Source organism: Phaethon aethereus, assembly GCF_964289735.1.
Source record: "Phaethon aethereus genome assembly, chromosome: 1".
NCBI lineage: Eukaryota > Metazoa > Chordata > Aves > Phaethontiformes > Phaethontidae > Phaethon > Phaethon aethereus.
Genome location: NC_138575.1, coordinates 193,899,153 through 193,921,711, shown reverse-complemented (window position 1 = coordinate 193,921,711; position 22,559 = coordinate 193,899,153). Strand labels below are relative to the sequence as shown.

Sequence of the window (22,559 nt, the reverse complement as noted above, 5' to 3'; positions counted from 1 at the left end):
TTCATAGAAGCTAGCATGAGGCTATGTTTTGGATTTGGGATGAGAAAATGTTGATAAGGTGCTGATGTTTTGAGTTGTTGCTAAGTACTTAAGGACAGTCCAGCTTCTCATGCTGGCCTGCAGCGAGCAGGCTGGGGGTGCACGGGAAGCTGGGAGGGGACACAGCTGGGACAGCTGACCCAGGCTGGCCAAAGAGATATTCCATACCATATAGCGTCATGCTCAGTATATAAAGCTGGGACAAAGAAGAAGGAAGGGGTGGAGGGACGTTCGGAGTTATGGCGTCTGTCTTCCCAAGAAACCATTACGCGTGACGGAGCCCTGCTTCCCTGGAGATGGCTGAACACCTGCCTGCCCATGGGGAGTGGTGAACAAATTCCTTGTTTTGCTTTGCTTGCGCGCACGGCTTTTGCTTTACTTATTAAACTGTCTTTATCTCAAACCATGAGTTTCCTCACTTTTACTCTTCCGATTCTCTCCCCCGTGCCACCGTGGGGGAGTGAGCGAGCGGCTGCGTGGTGCGTAGTTGCCGGCTGGGGCTAAACCACGACAGTCCTTTTTGGCGCCCAACGTGGGGCTCGAAGGGTTTGAGATAATGGATAATGACAAGTTTGATTGGAATGTGCTAGATGATAGAATTTATAGCTGTTATTGCTGCTTAGCCATTAATTGTCAGGCCCCTGTGCTTGCCATGGGTTTGCCTTCCCTGCATGTATTAGAGTCCAGTGCTCGTTAGTGGCTGCATTTTGCTTTCGCTGCTGCTGTACTGCTGATCATCTGACTCTGCTGTGCCTGGGAAGATTCTGATAACAGCAATGGCCTTGGGCCTGGGCTGGCAGATGGCTGGGGTATTGCTGGTTTTTTTTTTCCCTGTGCTGCTGTACTGAATAGGCTGGAACTCCACTGTGAACTTGAGTCGAAGGGACTGTGACCTGTGCGTAAGCCCATGCCAGAAGCAGGTATATCTCGAAGCATCTGTGGCCATGGTTATGTGTGTGCCGCAGCAGGTATACCTCTGATGGGATTGTGGCACAAGGATAAGTCCACGCTGGAGAAGGTACATCTCGAAGTGTCTGTGGCTGTGGATAAGTCTATGTTGCAGCAGGTACACCTTGAAGCATTATTGGTTGTGCATGAGGTCATGCTTGGAGCACCTCAAAGTGTGTGGCCATGGAGAAGCCCTCAACAGTGCAGGTATATTCCTGGAGGGACTGGAACTATGGGTAAGGCCACACTGGAGCAGATTTATCTCTGGAGGTAGTGTGGCCTGTGGAGACAGCCATTTTGGAGCAGGTGCACCTTGAAGTGACTGCAACTGTGGATAAGTCTGTGCCGCAGCAGATATACCCCTGCAGAGACTGTGGCTCATGGAAGGGACTGCAGTCTGTGGATAAGTCCAAGCTGGAGCAGGGGCAAGGGGAGGAGTTCATTGCAATGTTAAACCCTAGGGTCCAGTACAAAGGGCCCAGGGGTGGAGATTGTAATGGAAGTACCTTTAAACTGTTGTAACCCACGATTTGAGTTGCATGTTATAGGAACTACTATAGCAGGAACCACCTGAACGAATGGAGGACAAGCCTTACAAGAAGCAGTGCCAGTGCAGCAGTGACCTGACCTGAGCTGGCTTTGGTGCCCAGTAACTCCATGCAACACCCCACCTCGCCTGTCCTGAGTGACCACCATAAGGGATGGAGCCCAAAGTCATGGACTAAATGAACTCAGCAGACATTTCACGGACATTTTGGAGGGAAGTCTATGGACTAAGGGGATGATAACCTGTGTATTATATTAAAGGATGGGAAGGGGGGTGGTGGTTGATGAGGTTATATTGGATAGTGTGGTACCTGAGCATAACGTAAATGGTATGGAATAAGGGGTGGATAATGTCCTGGTTTCAGCTAGGGTAGAGTTAATTTTCTTCATAGAAGCTAGCATGAGGCTATGTTTTGGATTTGGGATGAGAAAATGTTGATAAGGTGCTGATGTTTTGAGTTGTTGCTAAGTAGTCAAGGACAGTCCAGCTTCTCATGCTGGCCTGCAGCGAGCAGGCTGGGGGTGCACGGGAAGCTGGGAGGGGACACAGCTGGGACAAACATACATCTAGATATTGCTGCAATTGTTTTGAGAACAGTATCATGCTCATGTTATAAAAGCCTCTCGACCACTGAGATTACTCGTCTAGAGAAAAATGGATTGGCTCTTTGAATGAGCTACCTTAATATGATATAAGTACTTAGTGCAATACAGTCTCTCCCCACCACTGATCATTCAGCTAAACACAAAACATATGCAGAAAATGATTAACCATTGTAACCCATGATGGAGGAAGATCAACCTCTGAATGAAATTTCAGCATGCATGGCTTCATTCTACAGGAACTGGTCAACTTTTCTCTAAAGTTACTTCATACACCTATCATGAGAAAGTTAATTTTGGGCAAATATTCTTAATACCCTGTTTCTATGGCAGACCAGGAGACAAGATAGGCTTATGTGGTCAGAGGCTTTTCTCTTTTTTTCCCAGTAATTTCTATTGAAGCTATTAAAAGACATTATCTTTATGTACAACTCTTCCTCTGCTTATTTAGAGTGGTAACAAATCATAATTGCCAGAACACCACCACCACCAGTCAAAGATACTAAACTGTATTCAATAGAGAGGAATGGACTACTCCAAAAAGTTTCATCTCAGCCACCTTTAATATCTGTGCTAGAATGAAACCAATTTGAACTCCTACATTTTAAACTCATAGTTCTTAATACAGGAATCAAACATGTGGACTCATAAACAACTCTGTCATGAAAACTAGAATTTGATTCTCTCTGACCTTCTATCCAATTGAGAACATTGCACCACCAGCTAAATAACATTAACTCTAGCACCAATCAAGTGATCCCTGCTCTTTCAGCCATTAATGTTTTCAATGGGTTACACTAATAAAATGCCTGTATTGCAAATGTCAAAACGCACACAAGCCACAGCACAATTCATCCCTTATTCATCCCTTCTGAAAGTATAAGAACAGGGAGAGAGAGGAAGGGAAATAAATCTGTTGCAATTTTTTATAACAGGCATGTATTACCAGAAAAAAAGCCCCAACTTTGCACAACAATCTCTGTACCAGTTTACAAATGAAGACCGCGATTTAAACAATCTGAAAGCTAATGCAGAGTCAGTGCACATGGTGAGGCTGACCCCAAAATCCTAATCTGTGGCCTTTTTAAATACAGGTTTCTATAGCATGTGATGATAGGAAGTTTTAAAAATATTTAGTTGAGCTTTAGTTGTAATTATCTTTTAGCAATAAATACATTTTAATACTTTTTTGATAACTGAACATCTATCCAAGCAAAATTTTGTAAGGTTTAGTTCACTATGAATCGCAGACAGGCAATAAGACATCAGAGGATTTCTCTAATAGGCTTTTTTGATACTTGGTATTACAGCTAAATCAAAATGTTGGATGTATCCTAACAAGAATATATGTATTTGTGGGGTGTTTGTAGGACAGGAGAACTTAAATAACTTAGCCTGGATTTGATCTCTTATCCACTAAGTAGCTTCCATTCTGTTTTCTTTTTCAAAGAAAGTGCTGTCAGGAAATCTTCCTTACTTCTTTCATTAAGAAAATATATAAGCACTTGACTGTATTGGAATTTCAGTGATCTGTAATTAAAACATGGCAATATAAATTAGAGTAGATAACCAGCATAGACACAGCTTACAGTTTAAAATATAAAATAAAATAAAAATTTGGCTCTTCAGATAAATGTATAAACATGGAAGATTTGACTGTGTTGACCTCCACCTGTTATTAAGTATTTACCTATAAGTAATAAATGTCTTGCCAATAATCCCTTGTTGATACACAATTTCAGTCATAATTATAATTTACATAAATATAATCTAACATAATACATAACCACACCAACATGTATCTATGCTGGACTGCAGGTTGAGATGAACTTGTCATTGTCATTGGTGACAGCATTTGGCCAGTCCCTGCCCAGAACATTTCCAACCACTCACCAGTTTGATCCAGGAGAAATCTGAGAGAGGACTCAAGAAGTCTAGGTCCCTAAATATTCTTTGGAAACAGCTATGTTGCTCATAGTGTCTTTATTGTTGCCTTCATTACACATCAAAGAATGTGTGTGTGTCAGTGTACATTTAAAAGTAACGTTATAAATTCCATAATCACAGTAAAAAAAACTTCAAAAAATCCAAACACAAGACATAAACCATAGATAAGGAAGCTTTTGATGGAATTACATATTTACTCTAGTAAATTACCAAGTCTTTTCTCACTGTTAATAAGAGATCAAGAATTTGTATTTTGGCTTTAAAACAAAAGGAGTAAGAGTGATCAAAAGGCAGAGAAGAAAAAACGTAAAGGAAAACACATTGCTTCTGATGAGATCTAAAGTGGGAAGGAGCTTGAAGAAGGTTGATCTGAAAAGTAGGTTTTCCAAGAGCCAAGACTGAAGTGAAAATAGCACTAGAGACATGGAGAGTGGGCAGGGCACCAGTGCTAGGCAGGTGAAAACAATTACTGGAGCAGCAGCAGCAGCAGATGAAACATCATAAGGTACTAAGACAAAAGCCTAAGAAGACTTTTAGAAGCACAGAGGGTGATTTGGGGCTGGGTTTTAGAGTGAATGTTGGCTGGATCATGCAGTTGCATTTACTGTAGGCTCATGAAAACGTAGAAACCAGCATTATACTCATCCCAGCTTCAACAGAAAACAATTTTGAGAACAGACGGTATGAAAGTTTCACTAGTCAAGCAATGAAACGTTATCCTGATAGAAACCAGTGAAGTTTCTTCATGCTACAAGGGAAAGATTTACCTAAGGCAAAGGGAAATAAGACTATGGATGCAAGATTTAGTGGCTTTGGACTTTTCAAGAACATCTCTGCCTGCAGTGCAACAGATATTTGGACTGAAACAGAAGTCATGAAAGAAATGGAGAATAGATTCAAGACAATGCCACATCTACAGAGTGTGATGGTAAAGAAGAAATCTCAGGAAGAAGAGAGGATTCTTGGGCCAGCCGTCTGCCTCTTGAGATATCGGCAGAAAAAGGATGACTGAAAGTTACAGCTTAGCAATACTCTTGCACATACCCATGTAAAAGCTAGGCCCGATAATTTATAAAAAGTAACTTGCATAATAATTCATTAATGAAATAAGAAAAAGTGAGTATGGAAGCATCAGAAAGGTTGTTGGTTAACTACAGCTATATACAGGCAACCGAGACACTCCCTCATCTAGCTGATTGAACATTTTCAAATTTTTACCCTATTTTAGCAGACTATTTACATAGGATTGTTCTTTGGTCTGTACACCAAATCACCCGTCACGTTGTGCATGATGAAAATTTTCTCTGTGCCACAGAAGGTACTGTGCACTTTCCTTTTACACAGCCTTCAGAGTTGAATTGTAACAGCAAGATTATTTATACAACCAATAATTGTCCAAATGCTCCCATGAATCTCATCTGCTATTTCCATCCTCTCCCTCTGCTTTTCTAATTTCCTTGGTAAGATAGTTAATATACATTGGCAAGAGATGGCACATCTTTTTGCACTTCTAAGTTATGAAATACTCATGTTATCTATTTGCAAAATGTTAAAAACCCCTGTCATATTTAGTCCTCTTTTCCAGTGTTTAACAATCAAAATTATTTCATTTTTACTAATTTATTTGAAGAGCATCTCTGGAATAATTCTGTCATTAAGCACAAAATCTCTGATGAGAAGTAATGTAATAACAAAAATCAGGCTTTACTACCGTTACGATTATACCATATCAACAGAGGGCAGTCTTTGATAACTATAAACTTATATGTAGACTTGGTGAGTAGTAAACTTCTGTTTGTCTTACACAGGAACTGTGAGTTGTGTAGGTTTCAACAAGGAATATAAATCTGTGATCCGTCATCAAAAGCAGAAGCCAGATGCCCTCAGAAAGGGTTGCATTTAAAATAAGAATAGGTTTGCATTCATTTTTCAATAAACAAATGTCTTAAAATATAGGTTTATCCTGCTGAACTTCACAAGTAATTTCCTTCAGAATAAATAGTCATTACTAGATTTCCATGAGCACACTTTCTTTGATTAATACTCTGCTAAATGAGCAGGCCTTCTTTGTCCTAAAGCTTTCTGTTTCTGTTTAGACTCAGAAATATAATGCAGGAGTGTAGCAGAGCTACAAGCTTTCATGCAAGGGTATGTGTATTCTTTTTTTCCCTGGTCAAATACCAGTCACTTTATTCACCAAAAATTTATTTAAAAAGATCTATGGACTAGTTATTGGGCCCAATTCTGATTTGTTATTTTGACTTCAGAGGCAATTGGTAGGAAAACACTTTGGATTTACAGCTATGTCATTAGATCAGAATTTAGCCAAGATTAATTTTCTTCAAGTAAAATTTGAACACAAGTGTTGGCACAAGCCAACCAGTTAGCAAGTCAAGGAAAATCCTTTAAAAATTCTTATCAACTCTATAATTTGGAGCACTTTACGTTTTATGTCATGCTGTGAAAAGAAGAAAAAAAAAGTCTTGCACTTTGTTCTTGGGCTATGGCACAAGAGCTCATTGACTTGTTTGACAAGACAGCAACTGCTAAAAATAAAGAGGACTTCTGCTGTTTGTACATGGAGATTTACTGCTTGATGATGGAGATAACAGAGAACAAAGAACCTGACCCTGTATCCACTGAAAATAAGAAATTTCTGTACCAGAGATGGATCAATCCCATCCCTTCACTACTTTTCTAATTAAGAAGCTAAACCTCTCAAAAATGTATTTGTTGGAATGTGCTTCTTCATTCACTTTCAACAGAGGTATTTCAAAAGCTACTCTTCCATCTATGATTTCTCTAACTCTCTTTACCAATTGAAAAGAGATGTCCTAGATATAATCTCTCTTCATAAACATAACAACAAATATTAGACTGATTTTAACAGAGAGGAGATTGCTCTGTTACTAATGTGGTTCAAAACACGTCCTCAATAAAGAGAAGATATTTTAAAGGTACATATTTACCTGGTATCCCTAACATGCAAAGAATATTAAAAACTGAAAAAAAAGGAAGTGCACTTTTCATTAGATACCTTTTTTTTTCTTTTTGCCAGAACAAGTAAAAAAGCTAGATGCAATTTGTAAGTGATTTATTACTCTTTTTCTCTAAGTGTCTCTGCACACACAAGCATATATGCACATACACACATGGTTTGAGTGGCAAATTCTGCAAAAGGCAGTTTATTTTGAAAAAATTAAAATCTTTCTCCCTTGAAGTGAATAAATGTGAAGATTTCTACTGAACATTGGTTCTGTAAAACTTCATTTTACTACATTGGTTCTGTAAAACTTCATTTTACTACAGTCTAAATTGGGAACCAAACTTAGTTGGTACATATTTCTTTAATAAGATAAGCTATTCATGCCTGTGAAGGCAGACATGCCTTCACATCACCCTGATGCTACCTCAAATCTCTGTGCTGGGTCATTTATTTTTGGGGTTTTGTGTGTTTGTGGGGTTTTTTTAATTAATTTATTTGTTTTAAAACAGAACTCAGGACTTGATATTAGACCATTATATCTGGACAATTCCAATTACTCCATCCTGAATATTTTCACCTTTAACAAGAAGAGATACTAATGCAATGTTTGTGAAACTCTGGGAGACCCTTGGTCCTGGGACTCAACTTTTTCTTCAGAATTATCTTCCTTGGAGGCTTAGAAATAGGAAATTAACCTGCTGAAATCCAGGGTGAATGCCTCATAAGCGTAGGGAAATGGTAATGGTAGGGATAATAAATGGTAGGGAAAATGTTCCTTAACTTACTAGATGTCTAACTACTGAAATTACCACCTCCTGCAGCAGCATCCAAGTCCATAATTCAGTATAGGCTTGTTTAACTATATAGCTTTTTACAGTTTTCCACAGGTATGTCAATAACAGAATATAAAAGTATCTCACAAATTACAGTAATCCAGTGTTGTAGAACAGATGTCTTCTGATGACCCTCTGCCCCAAACCGAGCTGCTTTTTTTGTTTGTTTTTAATGAATACTTGTATGTAAACGTGGCTGGCTGTGCCCACACCTGAAATTCCAAATTCAAGTTTTCCATACAGAAAGCAAGATCACATGCCATAATGTTGCTCCACCGCTGAAGGATAATTTCAAAGATTATTTTAAAAGAAGGCATCACAAATTTACACAAAGTCGTTTCCAAACAGCCTCGGGGCATCTTTGAATCTGCCCCTCCCTAGTATTTTTCGTTTTTCCATTGTTAGAAACATTTTTTTAAAAACAGACTGTGGATCACATTTCATTAACAAGAATTTTAGCAGCTGCGAGTGAAGACGAATAAAAAGTCAGAGCCTCCCATTAGGAATTTTAAAAGGCAAATAACTCCTGCAAGCTCAGGCTCTTACTAATATGCTTTTAACTGCAGACACAAGATGGCAGAGATACCGTGAAGTTTTTATTCACCGACTGCTGTGACTAGACACCTCCGAGGAATGAAACGGGGTATTAACTAACGCGTTTTGCCCCGGAGGTATTCACCCGTTTTCGTTCTGGCGCAAAGGCAGGCGGTGCCGGCAGGCAGGTCTCCACACACCGCCCCACACCCCCCACCCCGCAGCCACTCGCCGCTCCGGCGGCAGCCCCGGGGCGCGGCTCCCCGCCTGACCCGCCCCGGTTTCCCTCAGGCGCCTTCCTCTCCCTCGGTCCCCCGTTACCCTCGCTCGGCTCTCCGGCAACCCCCGCTCCTGCCGCCGACGGGAACCGGGCGGCGCCGCCGCCCCGCCCTCACCTGTCGCCCCGTACCCCGAGGGGAAGGGTACCCAGCCCACCCCGGACAGCCCCGCTCTAGCTCTGCCCCACGGAGCCAGGACTAAGCTGAGGGCGGCGAGCGTCTGGCAGGGGTACGGTCCTCCGCGGGGGGCAAGCGGCCCCGCCCTCCCCCCGGCACGGGGGCTGCCAGCAAGGCGATCCCCGCCCGCCACCTCCCCCTGCCTCGCCGCTCCCGCACGGCCCGGCCCCGGCCCGCCGCGCTCCCGGCGCCTCCTCCTCAACAACCTGTTGAGGGGTTGGGGGGAGGGAGGGGGAGGCTGTCCCCCTTCTAGTTTGCAAGATTGTCAATCCACGCTGTCCAATCGCGCCAGACGGCCTCGCCCCCCGCGGGTACCTATTGGTCGCTCGGAGGCGCAGGGCGGGGCTTCGCAGCTCGTGGGTCTCCCCTCTGGAGTGCGGCGCGCTCGCTTCAGAGCGCAGTGTGTGTGTGCGGCGAGCGGGAGCGGAGGGTCCGCGCCGGCGGCAGGAGTGGGTCCGCGACTCGGGCCCTGTGGAGCGCAGACGCCACTGCCGGGGGCTCCCGGCGCTTCGCTCCGCCGGCAAGGACCATGCAGGTTCTCCGCGCCGCGCCGCGGCGGCTGCTGGCCGGCTTGCTGCTACTGGCCAGCTGCGCCGGGGTGGGGGCGCCGGAGCCGCCGCCAGGCAGCGCCGCGGTCTCCTCGCCGTGGGCGCCGGAGGCGGCCCCCGTCGTGGTGGCCAACCGCGGGCTGCGGGTGCCCCTGGGCCGCTCCGCCTGGCTGGACCCCGCGCGGGATCTGGTGCTGCAGGTGCAGCCGGGGGACCGGTGCCACCTCACCGTGCTGGACGAGGACCCGCTGTGGCAGCGACCGGGCCGCCTGAGCCCCAGGCGCTTCCCTTGCGACTTCGGGGCCCGGGAGGTGCAGTACTCCCACCTGGGCGGCCGCAGCCCCGCGCGGGACCGCGTCCGCCTGCAGCTGCGCTACGACTCGCCGAGCCGCGCCCTGGTGCTGCCCCTGGTGCTGGAGGTGGAGGTGCTCTTCACCCAGCTGGAGATCGTCACCCGCAACCTGCCCCTCACCGTCGAGCGCCTGCGGGGCACCAGCAACCCGCTGGACGCCCGTAGCCTGGAGTTCGCCTTCGAGCCGGGCCGGCAGCGCTGCCGGGTGGGCCTGCTGCCGCCGCTGGCCGGGCTGCCGCGGTACGGAGAGATCCTTAACTACCCCCCGGTGCCGGCGCCGGTGGCCGCGGGTGAGGAAGCGGCGGGGGGCGGCCCGATGCCTGCCTCCATGTGGGACTGCGAGGAGTTCCTGCGCCTGGGGCTGCGCTACCGGCACACGGCGGCCGGCAGCTCCCCGAACCGTGACCTGGTGCCACTGGTGGCGGAACTGCGAGAGGCGGCGGGTGATGGTGCACTGCTGAAGCGCGAGTACTTCCAGGTGCTGGTGCGGATCCGGGCCGGGACTGAGAACGTGGCCCCCAAACCCAGCTTCTTGGCCATGCTTATGATGGAGGTGGATCAGTTTGTCCTCACTGCCCTCACGCCAGACATGCTTGCGGCCGAGGATGCTGAGTCACCACCAGACCTGCTGCTCTTCAACATCACCTCGCCTTTTGGCCCTGGCCAGGGGCACATGGTCAGCACAGACGACCGGAGCTTGCCTGTGTCCTCCTTCAGTCAGCGGGACGTGAGGGAGCTGCGCATTGCCTACCAGCCACCCACAGAGGACTCAGATCGGGAGCGGCTCTTTGAGCTCGAACTGGAAGTGTTGGACCCCGAGGGTGCTGCCTCAGAGCCCTTTGCCTTTGTGATTGTCGTGAAGCCCATGAACACCCTGGCACCTGTGGTGACCCGCAACACTGGCCTTGTACTCTATGAGGGGCAGTCACGGCCCCTCTCAGGCCCTGGTCCCAGCCCCAACCTGATGATCAGTGATGAGGATGACCTTGAGCAGGTGAGGGTGAGTGTGGTGGCTGGGCTGAGGCATGGCCACCTTACTCTGCTGGAGGACACCCCAGCACCTGCTGCCCCTCGTAAACACTTCACAGTGGCTGAGCTGGCAGCAGGCCGGGTCATTTACCAGCATGATGGCAGCGAGTCTCCACTCAGTGACAACCTGGTGCTGCGGCTGGAAGATGGTGGCTCTCGCCACCGTGTTGAGTTCCTCTTCCCCATTACCCTGGTGCCCACTGATGACCAGCCACCCTTACTCAATGCTAACACAGGGCTGAGCATGGCTGAGGGTGAAACAGTGCCCATCACCACCCGTGCTCTTAGCGCCACTGACATTGACTCGCAGGATGCCATCCTGCTTTTCACAGTGGAGTCTGGCCCTTCTTCTGGGCAACTCCTCCTCCGTCAAGCACAGCCACCTCCTGGCTGGGAAGAGGAGGAAGAAGATGAGGGCTTTTCTTGGCGGAGGGTGCCGGGCTTAGTGGGGAGCTCCCTAATCTATGAAAAGCCGGTGAGACAGTGGCTGCAGCAGGACATTGTGGAAGGGCGTCTCTATTACCACCACTTTGGGCCTCACAGCCCAGGCCCTGGGGTTGTGTTAGACCAGTTTGTCTTTAGAGTCCAGGATGACAATGACCCACCCAACCGCTCTGGCCCACAGACTTTTGTGATCCGGGTACATCCTGTAGACAGATTAGCCCCAGAGCTGCATAGTAGCAGCAGCCTGCATTTAATAGTTGCAGAACAGCAGGTGACCCCACTGCGTAGGAAGCACTTGTGTTACACAGATCAGGATTCAGGGGACCGTGAACTCCGCTACACAATAACCCAGCCCCCCACTGATACTGACACCAACCACCCTCCGGATGTATATGGAGCCCGCCTGGGATCCCTTGTGCTGACTGAGGATCACTCTGTGGAAGTTACCCACTTCACCCAAGCCCAGATCAATCATCACAAGATATCGTACCGTCCCCCACAGGAAGAACTGGGGGTGGCTCCTCATTTGATTCAGTTTCAGTATCAAGTGCAAGATGCAGCTGGCAATGCAGCCGAAGGGACTTTCACCATCTACCTGCAGCCTGTGGATAACCAGCCTCCTGAAATCACTAATACTGGCTTCACTTTGCCTGAGGGAGGCACCTATGTCCTTAGTCCAACTGAGCTGGATGCCAGTGACACGGACACTGAGCTTGCCCATCTCAGATTTATCCTGACCCAGGCTCCTCGGTATGGCCAGTTGCAGCTTTCTGGGTACAGTTTGATTCCAGGAGGTGTCTTTGGCCTGGAGGATATCAGACAAGGGAGGGTGGTGTATGTGCACAGTGGAGCCGAGACCAACAGTGATACCTGCAGGCTTGATGTGAGTGATGGGGTTCATTTTGTGCCCATCACACTGAAAATGAATGTGCACCCAGTTGATGATGAGGTTCCCATGCTACGGTTGCCCCCAGGCACTCTTGGTTCCTACCTGGATGTGCTGGAGAATGGTGCGGCTGAAATCACTGCTAATGTGATTCAGGGCACGGATGAGGATACAGATGACTTAATGTTGACCTTCATTGTAGAGGATCCTCCTCAGCATGGGAACATCCTGGTCCAAGGAGTGCCTGCAGAAAGATTTTCCCAGAGAGATCTGCTGGATGGTGCTGTGGTATATGCTCACACTGGTGGTGAAATAGGCCTTCTGCCCATAGAAGACACCTTCAACCTCACCTTGTCTGACCTATCTGAGGAGTGGAGTGTCAGGGGCAATGTTGTTCAAGGAGTTTCAGTCTTGGTGACCATTCTTCCTGTTGACAATCAAGCCCCAGAGATTTTTGTGGGGGAGCAGTTCATGGTACCGGAAGGTGACAAACGGGTCATTACTCCTGCTCACCTCAGGGCTGCAGATGTGGATACTCCTAATGACGATATACTCTGCACCATTGTTGCTCAGCCCACATCTGGGTATGTAGAGAACATCTCTCCAGCTCCAGGATCTGAAAAATCCAGAGCAGGTGTAGCTATAAGTGCTTTTACCTTGAAAGACCTCCGACAAGGGCATATTTTTTATGTCCAAAGTATACATAAGGGTGTAGAGCCTGTTGAAGACAGATTTGCTTTCCGCTGTTCTGATGGCATTAACTTTTCCCAAAGACACTTTTTCCCCATTGTCATTATGCCAATCAACGATGAAGAGCCTGAAATCTTTATACGGGAGTTTGTTGTGATGGAAGGCATGAGCCTGGTTATTGATACCCCTATCCTCAATGCAGCTGATGCAGACATCCCTGCTGATGAGTTAATGTTCACAATCACCAGGCTTCCCAGACATGGCCACATTGTGAACCAGCTGGTCAATGGAACTGTCCTAGTGAAGAGCTTCACCTTGGATCAAATAACAGAGAGCTCCAACATACTGTACGAACATGATGACTCTGAGACAAAGGAGGACAGTTTTGAGGTGAAACTCACAGATGGTAAACATACCGTTAGGAAAACAGTACTCATCATGGTTATTCCTGTAGATGATGAGACACCCAGAATGGCCATCAATGATGGTTTGGAGATTGAAATAGGGGAAACTAGAACTATTCATAACAGAATATTGAAGGCTACTGACCTAGATTCTGAAGACAAAACCTTGACATACATTATAAGATATGGGCCAGCACAAGGCCTCTTGCAGAGAATAAAGCCTTCAGGTGGAGTTGAGAATATTACCCTAGGGATGAACTTCACTCAAGATGAAGTGGATAGAAACTTAATTCGATATATGCATTTTGGCCAAGAAGGAGTTCGTGATCTTATAAAGTTTGATGTGACAGATGGAATAAATCCTCTCATTGACCGCTACTTTTATGTGACAATAGGTAGCATTGATATTGTCTTCCCAGATGTAATCAGCAAAGGAGTTTCTTTGAAGGAAGGAGGGAAGGTAACCCTTACTACTGATTTGCTTAGCACCAGTGACCTGAATAGTCCAGATGAGAACTTAGTTTTCACTATTACCAGAGCACCTGTACGTGGTCATCTTGAATGCACAGATCAGCCTGGGGTACCCATCTCCACTTTTACTCAACTTCTATTAGCAGGTAATAAAGTCTATTACATTCACACTTCAGAAGATGAGGTGAAGATGGACAGCTTTGAGTTTGAGGTGACTGATGGCTATAACCCTGTATTTCGTACTTTCAGAATTTCTATCAGTGACGTGGACAATAAGAAACCTGTCGTCACAATGCATAACCTGGTGGTGAGTGAAAATGAATACAAACTGATAACCCCATTTGAACTGACTGCAGAAGACAGAGATACACCCGACGCATTGCTAAAATTTGTCCTCACTCAAATACCAGTTCATGGTCAGATCATGTTCAATAACTCCAAACCAGTCACCACCTTCACTAAAAAAGATCTAAATGAAAATCTAATCAGCTACAAGCATGATGGCACAGAATCAGTTGAGGATAGCTTCTCTTTCACTGTTACGGATGGCACTCATACTGATTTCTATGTCTTCCCCAATACTGTGTTTGAAACAAGGAAACCTCAGACCATGAAGATTCGAATAATGGCTGTGGACAACAGTGTACCTCAAATTATAATAAATAAAGGTGCTCAGACTCTCCGTATTCTGGCCACAGGTCACACTGGATTTCTGATTACCAACAAGGTGCTCAAAGTGGAAGACAGAGACAGTTTACATGTTACTCTCAAGATCAGAATCACAGAGGGTCCACGCCATGGCTTCCTGATCCACCTGGGGAAAGGCAACCATAGCATCAGCCAGTTCACCCAAGGTATTACAATATTCCATGCTTTTTTTAGATCACTGGAAACATTCTTGTTCATGCTAAAGGCTATAATAATTGATGGAAGAAACTTTCCAACAGTGAGCTTATTTATAATGGCTTTATTATTTTTTAGTTCTGTTTGTTATTTATTGCATCTGTGACAGCTTCAAACAGGAAAGGGGGTCTACCGGATAAACACTGAATAAAGGAGCATCTTTGCTTTGGAGAGCTTACAGTCCGAATAACTGTGATTTGGACTTTCTATCAGTGATAGAAATTTGGATAATAGAATTGGGCTGCACGTGGTTCCAGATCCTTAGAGGTTGAGTGCCTTCTTTAAACAGTTGTATTTAGAAAATACTATGGGAATTTCCAAGCTATTATTAACTAATGGTCATACCATGGCCAGGGTATCAGTTGCTGTACGGTCTGAGCGCACTAAACTGTAAGAGAAAAATCATTTCCCAAACACGGAGAAATAATGTATTGTGAGAGCATTTGTTGCCTTAATTACACAAATTTTAACCACAGAGTGTTTGTGGTAAATTAAAAGGTAACGTAAATGTTTTGAAATTATGTCAGTGGTACTTACTTTTTACATTAAACTAAAATATTAGGTGCTATAAATAGGAGGAAAACCACGTGCCGTATGTTCTGAAATAAAGCCTCAACACAAGGCTGTGAAGTAACTTTAATTGAAAGGGGAGCATTAGCTATTCTTCTAAGAATTTTCCATGTTACCTTGACATGAGTTAATAGCTAGTTAATTAAAAACTAAATGAGATTTCTTGGAGCTTCCTGCAGCTGTGGAGTGAGTAGACAGCGCAACTGCATGGAGACTCAAAATTAAAGGGGCCCAGGCAGGCTGGGCTGTATAGGTGGTGAGGCTGGAGATGAACCCATGTAGTTGTCTGTATTTCATTTCACGGAGCCCATACTGGTATGTATCCCATTTTACACTCTTGGTTGTTGTGATGTTCTTGTCAGATATACCACATCTTGCAACTTTTGAAAGGCTGTGGTGCCCTAAGTTTTGCAGTGTAGTAGGGCACAAAAAGAGGATGAGGAGGGACCAAACCATGTCTAAGCTTTGGGAACCACATCTCCTTAAATGTAAGGCTTCAGTAGTGAACTGTGAGTAGTATTAAGAGTGCTGTTGTCAAAATAAGTGAGAAACAGAAGGGTGAGCAAATAAACATTATCACATTTTTAGTGTGTTTTTTCTTACATTGGAGAATGTAGAATTACTGAGTGGGTGTTCCCTCAAAACAGACCACTGCATAAGCACAGTGATACCACATTTTTTCGAGGTAGGGACACTCAGGATAGGTACATAGTCTATTCTCTCTCTTTCATGCCATGTGGACAGGTACATTTGTCAGATGCCCAAAATGCAGTTGCTATCTGGCTTTCAATTGGCAGTCTGACCATGTGGCGTGCTCACTGGTTTCAATATCCTGGGGCTGCCTGAACTGGGTGAGAAGCATGCAACCCTTAGAAAAAACTGTTTTTAAAGCTAGTGAGGATCCCCAGACAGTGATATAACTTCACAGGTTCCCTGACAGTATGGCACAAGCACTCTAATTTGTGTTAAGTTGAAGAGTGTTTTTAAGAAACAAACGTTTCTTCAATAATTTTCTTCTTTGGCCTCTGTAAGCAAGTGCCTCCTGTTAACTCTCTCTTCTCAACTTCCTACATGCTTTTTATAATGGTTTATATTTTATGAAGCAAACTCATAAAATTGTCTTACCAATGCAGCACTAAGCACTTGAGGGAGAAGAGGTGTCTGGAAAGGCTACATGAAAGGCAGAAAGCATCAAGTTCACACAGGAGTAATACATCTGCTGAGGACAGGGAAAGAGAACTTGCTGGAAGACCCAGAAGGACATAGGAGTTGAAGTCATGGATGAAAGCACACTGTCTTTCCCTTTCCTTTTTCCTCAAATGCCCTCTTGTCTGTAGCTGCTTTGGGTATGGGAGAGGTTGTGAGTGGCAGTGAGAGAGAAATTCTTGTCTGAACTTAGAAGGCTACAGTTTTGAGAAGTAATGTGAGATGCTGAAGTCTTGTTTAGACCAAGCTGCATACTCAAAACTCTGTGTGTAGCTCACTGTTGTCCCTCACTTTGTGGCCCACTACTATTAATGTGCAAAGCACTGTCAAATCCAGGGTAGTGAATTTATGCGTATTTCATGCTTATGCTATACGGAGACAAATAATTATCTAATGTTCAGGGCGGGAGTAAACAACACCTTCTTTTGTCGTATTCATAATGAGCCTAATGTAAGTGCAGATTTTGCAGCCAGCCATAAGTAATAGTTTTGTCTTTGGGATGCTCCTGTGTTAACTGTTGGACCTGCTGTTATACACTTTCTTTTTATGTTTTGATTTCCTCCCTTTTTAGGGGTCCTGTCCTGCCACATGGGGCAACCTCTTACAAAATGCTGAATAGTTCCAGTTTCATTAACGTGTGGGTCCTGATGGGGCTTGTAAAACATCGTTACAGTCTTACAATTTATGTTGGAAGGAACCTCTGGAGGTCATTTGGTCCACCTCCTACTCAAAACTGGGCCAGCTTTGAAGTCAGATGAGGCTATTCAGGGTCACATGCAGATGAGTTTTGAAAGCTGCTCAATAGTTTGTGAAGTCCAGCCTAATACTCTGCCACCTCATACTCCCATTCCTTGGATTTGGATCTGTGGTTTTATGAACAGGCAACCTGACTGCTTTGAGTGAGGTAACATTGATGAAGCAAGATTCATTGTGTGCAAGCAGCTTGAGCAGTCAGGTTTTTCAGATTGCCTGTAATGGAAAGAGAGGGCACAGTGATCGTTTAGCAAACAGCTTTCTGCCTTATGCTTTGAGATTGCTTTTCAATATCTGCCCACAAAACTTTACCAAGTGCTAGAAAGGAAATTAGCCTAGTTTGCAAGGTGAGTTAAAAGCCTCCAGTCAAAATGCGGTTCTGCCAGAATATAGTATGTCCAGGAGATTTGTTGTGTATTTTGTTCAGGAACAATCAGTGTCAGGCTTTCTCATTAGTAGACATCAGATACTTCTGCCACAAGTACAGTAGGTAATCTTTTGCTTGTGAGGCTCATAGAGTTAATTTTGATTACTCAAAGGGGATATTAGAGTGTGGAAGAATTTACTTCATGATAAAAGGTCCCCAAATTCTGCAAATAGTTGGTGCTTTTTATTCTTTTTTATTTAATTGTTAAAATAATCTGAGAGAGATAGGCAAGTGACAGTAATGAAATAAATTACTCTTAAAACACATTAACCACTTCCTAATTTATTCAAGTACTATCTGTTACTTCATGTTACATCTGAAAGCAGCACTTTTAATTCATTATAATTTCTTTGTGCTTTATATTTACAATTTGGTGATAGTAAATGCCGAGAAAGCTTAAAGAAAAACACTTGCCACATGGTAATTTCTAGTCTAGTGCTGTCCTAGGACAAAAATACATACAAAGAATATTGTGTGTGCATAATTGTACTGCGCTCATCTCTGCAAGTCAGGGCTGGAATTTGTTCATAGCAGATATCCATTAGGATTAAATAATTTGTTTAAAAGTGGGGAAAGTCTATTAAAGAACTGCCAAGTTTTTCACATTTAAAGAACTTCCGTGGTGTATAACAAGTAGGTAGCTGATGTTTGGATAATGTTTTGAATGTACTGCTGAGCGTTTTGGGACTCCCCAGTCCCATATGGGCAGGTTTGCAAGTAAGGGCCAGGTCAGATCCCACAGCTCTGCAGGTGTGCTGAGGAGCCAGGAGGAGGGCGAAGGAATAGTGGAGAGTAAGGATCTGCCTTGGCAATAATACAGCTTGGTTGATGTCTTAGCACTCCACATAGCCTCCTGAGACCAAAGATATCTACATGGCTATTCCAGCCAAATACGCAGCACTTTGCAAGCAATGATTTTATTCAGCATTCATCCTAATCATGCTTTTTATCTTCTCTTCAGGCAAGTGTTTTCAGAGAGAGAGTGAACTATGTTGTGAAGTGCATTTGTTTCTTAAAGAATATGTATTAATATATGCAACCTTTAATAACCACATCAGTTTTGCGGTATTTTAAATGGAAAATCAGTGCCTTGATCTAGTGGAGATATTTTTATTATTTTTAATAGAAAATTTTGTTGGATGGGTTTCAAAACTATGTTTGAGAATTCCAGTATCACATAATTTAGCAGGCACTGTAGTTATACAGTAATGAATTGTGCTTACAACTAGTAAAGTTTTAATATAACTAGCATAACCTAATCAACTGTGGAAGGAAAGTGTAGAATTGCTCAAGTGACTGACATGTTCTTAATGAACAGAAAAGAGGTCATTCCTGCAATTCTTTTGACAAAATTAAGATGTTTGGATGACAAGTGGCTTTTTTTGATGACGCGGTCCTGGTCCTGCAAGCACTGGCTCAAGTGCTTATCTTTTTATATGTTGGAATCATGGATTTTCATAAGGCTACCCACATGGGCAGAGCTGAGTACTTTTGTGTTTGCAGGATGAAAGATTTTTTTGCCCCACTGGCATGAAGAGGTATTTATTTGCATCCTCTTTACAGCCCCATGAAATTTTGATCTTTAACTTCCAAACATTTATGGAAGAGATTCTTCAGTGACTTATATTTGCTGACAATGTTCTTAACTTGTTTGCCCTAGAAAATGTCTGGCTACTTTTGGAACTAAGGATTTTGAGGATCTCTAACAAAAGTGCTTTTGGCTTCTTTTTAGTAATGAATATGCCCTAACATGGGAGGAGAACTTGGGTGGTACTTGAGTTCTACTTTATTGCTATTAGTTCCTAACACTTTTTCTTTAAAAAAGTATCAGACATGGATTTTTACCAGCAGTAGTCTTTCAAAGAAAGTGGAAAAAATTACTTTTTATGTATTGCATATTTCTCATCACTACTAAAGGAAACCAGAAAACACAATATTAATAAATATCTGTTTAGCTTTTACATTATTGCAATTGATGATTCAAAATTGTGTGCATTGAATTTTTTCTTACTGAAGTATTGTCTGTATACTTTAATTGCATCTCTTCAGGTTCTTAAAACAGTCAGTCACTGTAAGTGTTTGAGAACTATTTGTGACAGTTCATACAGATTATATGCCATGTCCTTTGAAAACATGCTGATAGGAAGATCTGGTGAAGAAGGTGTTTTGCAGGAGGCTAAAGAGATTGAGATCTCTCTACTGCAGAACGTGTAGGTATCCTATCCTAGAGGTAGACCACATGCCAGAGGTAGTCTAATCCTAGAAGTGGGGTGGAAGGGTCGTGTGGACTAATTTGTCTTGCCTGTTGAACGGAGGGCAGAACTTAAGAGAGAAGATACCCTGGGGTTTGCTCCTGTTTCAGCCACAGATTTTCTGTGACCTCTGCAGTACTTCTCAGGCTGAAAAATGACAGAATCAATATCGTAGCGGAGATATACCTCTCTTTAGGAAAATGCACCACTAAAAAGATAAAATAGTTCTGACTGTTGAGCTCGTGTTTTTACATTTCCTTTCAGTTCTTTTTGTAAATACAACTTAAAGAGGACACTGGGGAAGGGGAAGTAAAGGGAGGGAGAATTAATGGTATCTGTAAAACTTCAATGCTGTTAATACTGAAATTCCTGAGCACTACTGGAGAACCTTGACCTCTCTCTGTTGAAGCAAAACTATTTAATACACGCCAATTTTTTCCATAAGAACTTTCCTACCTTCAGCATTTAAAATAAAATCTATTTTTCCTGACTCTTTCCAGCTGATATTGATGATATGAAGATATGCTATGTTTTACGAGGGGGTGACAATGCCACCAGTGACATCTTTCATTTCATGGTTGAAGACGGTGGTGAGTACTCAGAAGACCTGTGCTTTTGCTGTTCTTGAAAAAGAAGGAGTTTAAGTATACTTTGGGAGTTTAAGAACATTGAATTTAATTGAGGGAATTCCATGTTACCTCCTGAAATATGATTTTTGTTAAAACTTTCCCGTATTGTGGACTATTTCTGGTGATTACAGAGGCGTTGATAAAATGATAATTGCACCTAATGAAAAAAACACTCAACCTACTCTAGCAAGAAAGTGAAATTCTCCAAGTCTACTCAGATACCTGGGGGCTCTTTACACATAAATTCTGATAAGCATTTTATCTTGAGAAACTTTCTAAATTTTTATTTACAATTGTCTACCTTTAATAGTTCCAGCTATAAGACTGGAATTTTTATTTACATACGGACACATTGTCTCTGATGTACATGTTGCATAGAGTTCAAGTTCTGATTCTACCTACTTAACATAACAGAATCCTTAAGAGTTTGTCAAAGATCTTTGTGAGGTAACTGATGTGAATTCTTCTTACTAGTATTATTTTGTAGCATTGTGGAGGATGCAAAAGGAAAGAATAAAAACAAATTGAGAATACTGGCATATACTCATTCAGGGGAAAAAAAAATGTAGTGTTTTGTTTTTAAAGAATAAAGAAAGAACAGTTTAAAGGGTAAACAAAACACATTAACCGGACTACTTTTTTTTTTTTCATCCAAAGCCTGTACTTAATGTGGATATTCCTAAATGTAGATATTCCTGCGTGTGGTAACAGGTGGCTAGCTTATGTTATTTTAATACCTTTTTTAATATGTGATATATAGCTGTATGAGTAATTGGCAATGAATTCTATTAGTTGATTTAGTAATATTCTTCTTAGAAAAAATGCTTATTTTCAGCTCATGTGTACTCAGCTTGTTTTATTTCTTCACAAGAAGCACAGGCAATAAATGGTGTTAAGATCAGTGAACAGGGATTTGTCCTATCTGTCACAGATTGCACAGTTTTGTCACCACCTACTATTGCTGTGAGTGGGATGTTAAAGTATGTTCTCCTGTTCATTGTGCTGGACAAGCACAGAAGACACAATACCTCTAGAGACTTTTGAAAATGCCATTGCAAATCTTCGCTACATCAGAGAACACATAGTAAGATAAGAGTTTGTAACACTTGACTTATTTTCCTTAAATGTTTTCTTCTAACTGAGAAATAGGTTTGGGAAATTTAAAGCTGAATAAAGATAATGGAGCACAGGGTGCTATATTTTCTTAGTAATACCATAATTTTCTTATGACAGGTGTCACCCCACAGTAACACTGTTCATGATTTTCAAGTTGTTCTTCTAGTAGGTGAACAGATACTCAGTCTTGAGATGCTTCAAGGTTTCATGTGATGGGAGTAATTAAAGCTGAAGAAAATTTGCTCTCAGTGAACTGATTAACATCAGTCCTTAAAATTCATATGCTCCTTACGAACCCAACATTTGTGAGACTTCTCTCCATGCTATTTGAACACTTTCTAGTGGCAAATGCGTAGTTAAAGCAAATTGCACTTAATATATTCTGACTCTATACCAAGAATTTTTTTTTCAATGGAAAGCTTACCTGCCACATCTGTTTCTGCTTGGCAGAGTTGTAACAGCCTGTCAGTTGTAACAGCATGCTATTTTTTATAATACAAAGAATCATTATGATAACAAGGTACTTGTGGATTTCTTTAGAGCCTTTGGAAATGTGACATTATCATCTTGCAGACTACTTAGCTAGATGGTAAGATGGTCTTTGCTTTCCTGAGGCTCTTTGTTGACACAGTGAAAAATGAGCTGTGTTGCACTGCGCTGATTTTCTGCTTGACTGAAGAGGGTAAAACTGCATTTAAAAGGGATGAAGTTGTGATCAAAATGTTAATATTTGTCTGTCTGAAATAACTCAAATTTATTAGTGTCTTCAAAATCTGTAGCAGGGGTGAAAAATCCAGCAATTTAATCTGCCCTTTTCAGAAAGTCATGAAAGGCCGTGTTTTGGAGCTCAGGTATATTTTGGCAGAATTTCAATGGTAGCAAGACTATTGTTTTAGTAGTTTTGATTTTAAGCCAGATCATTCTAGGAGTCTAAACACAAGATCTGAGTGAAAGATGCAGCACAGACTGCCAACATCCGCAGTTGAAT

General features: G+C 43.2%; 1 protein-coding gene across 1 annotated transcript in view; it reads left to right on the top strand.

The window, feature by feature from the left end:
• The first annotated feature begins 9,192 nt into the window (after positions 1-9,192).
• Positions 9,193-22,559, top strand: part of FREM2 (FRAS1 related extracellular matrix 2) — a 144,063-nt gene continuing 130,696 nt past the window's right edge. The window contains exons 1-2 of the mRNA XM_082010921.1: positions 9,193-14,569; positions 20,327-20,416. Of these exons, the coding sequence (XP_081867047.1) occupies positions 9,421-14,569; positions 20,327-20,416 (5,239 nt within the window). The 5' untranslated portion in view covers positions 9,193-9,420. The remainder of the gene's footprint in view (positions 14,570-20,326; positions 20,417-22,559) is intronic.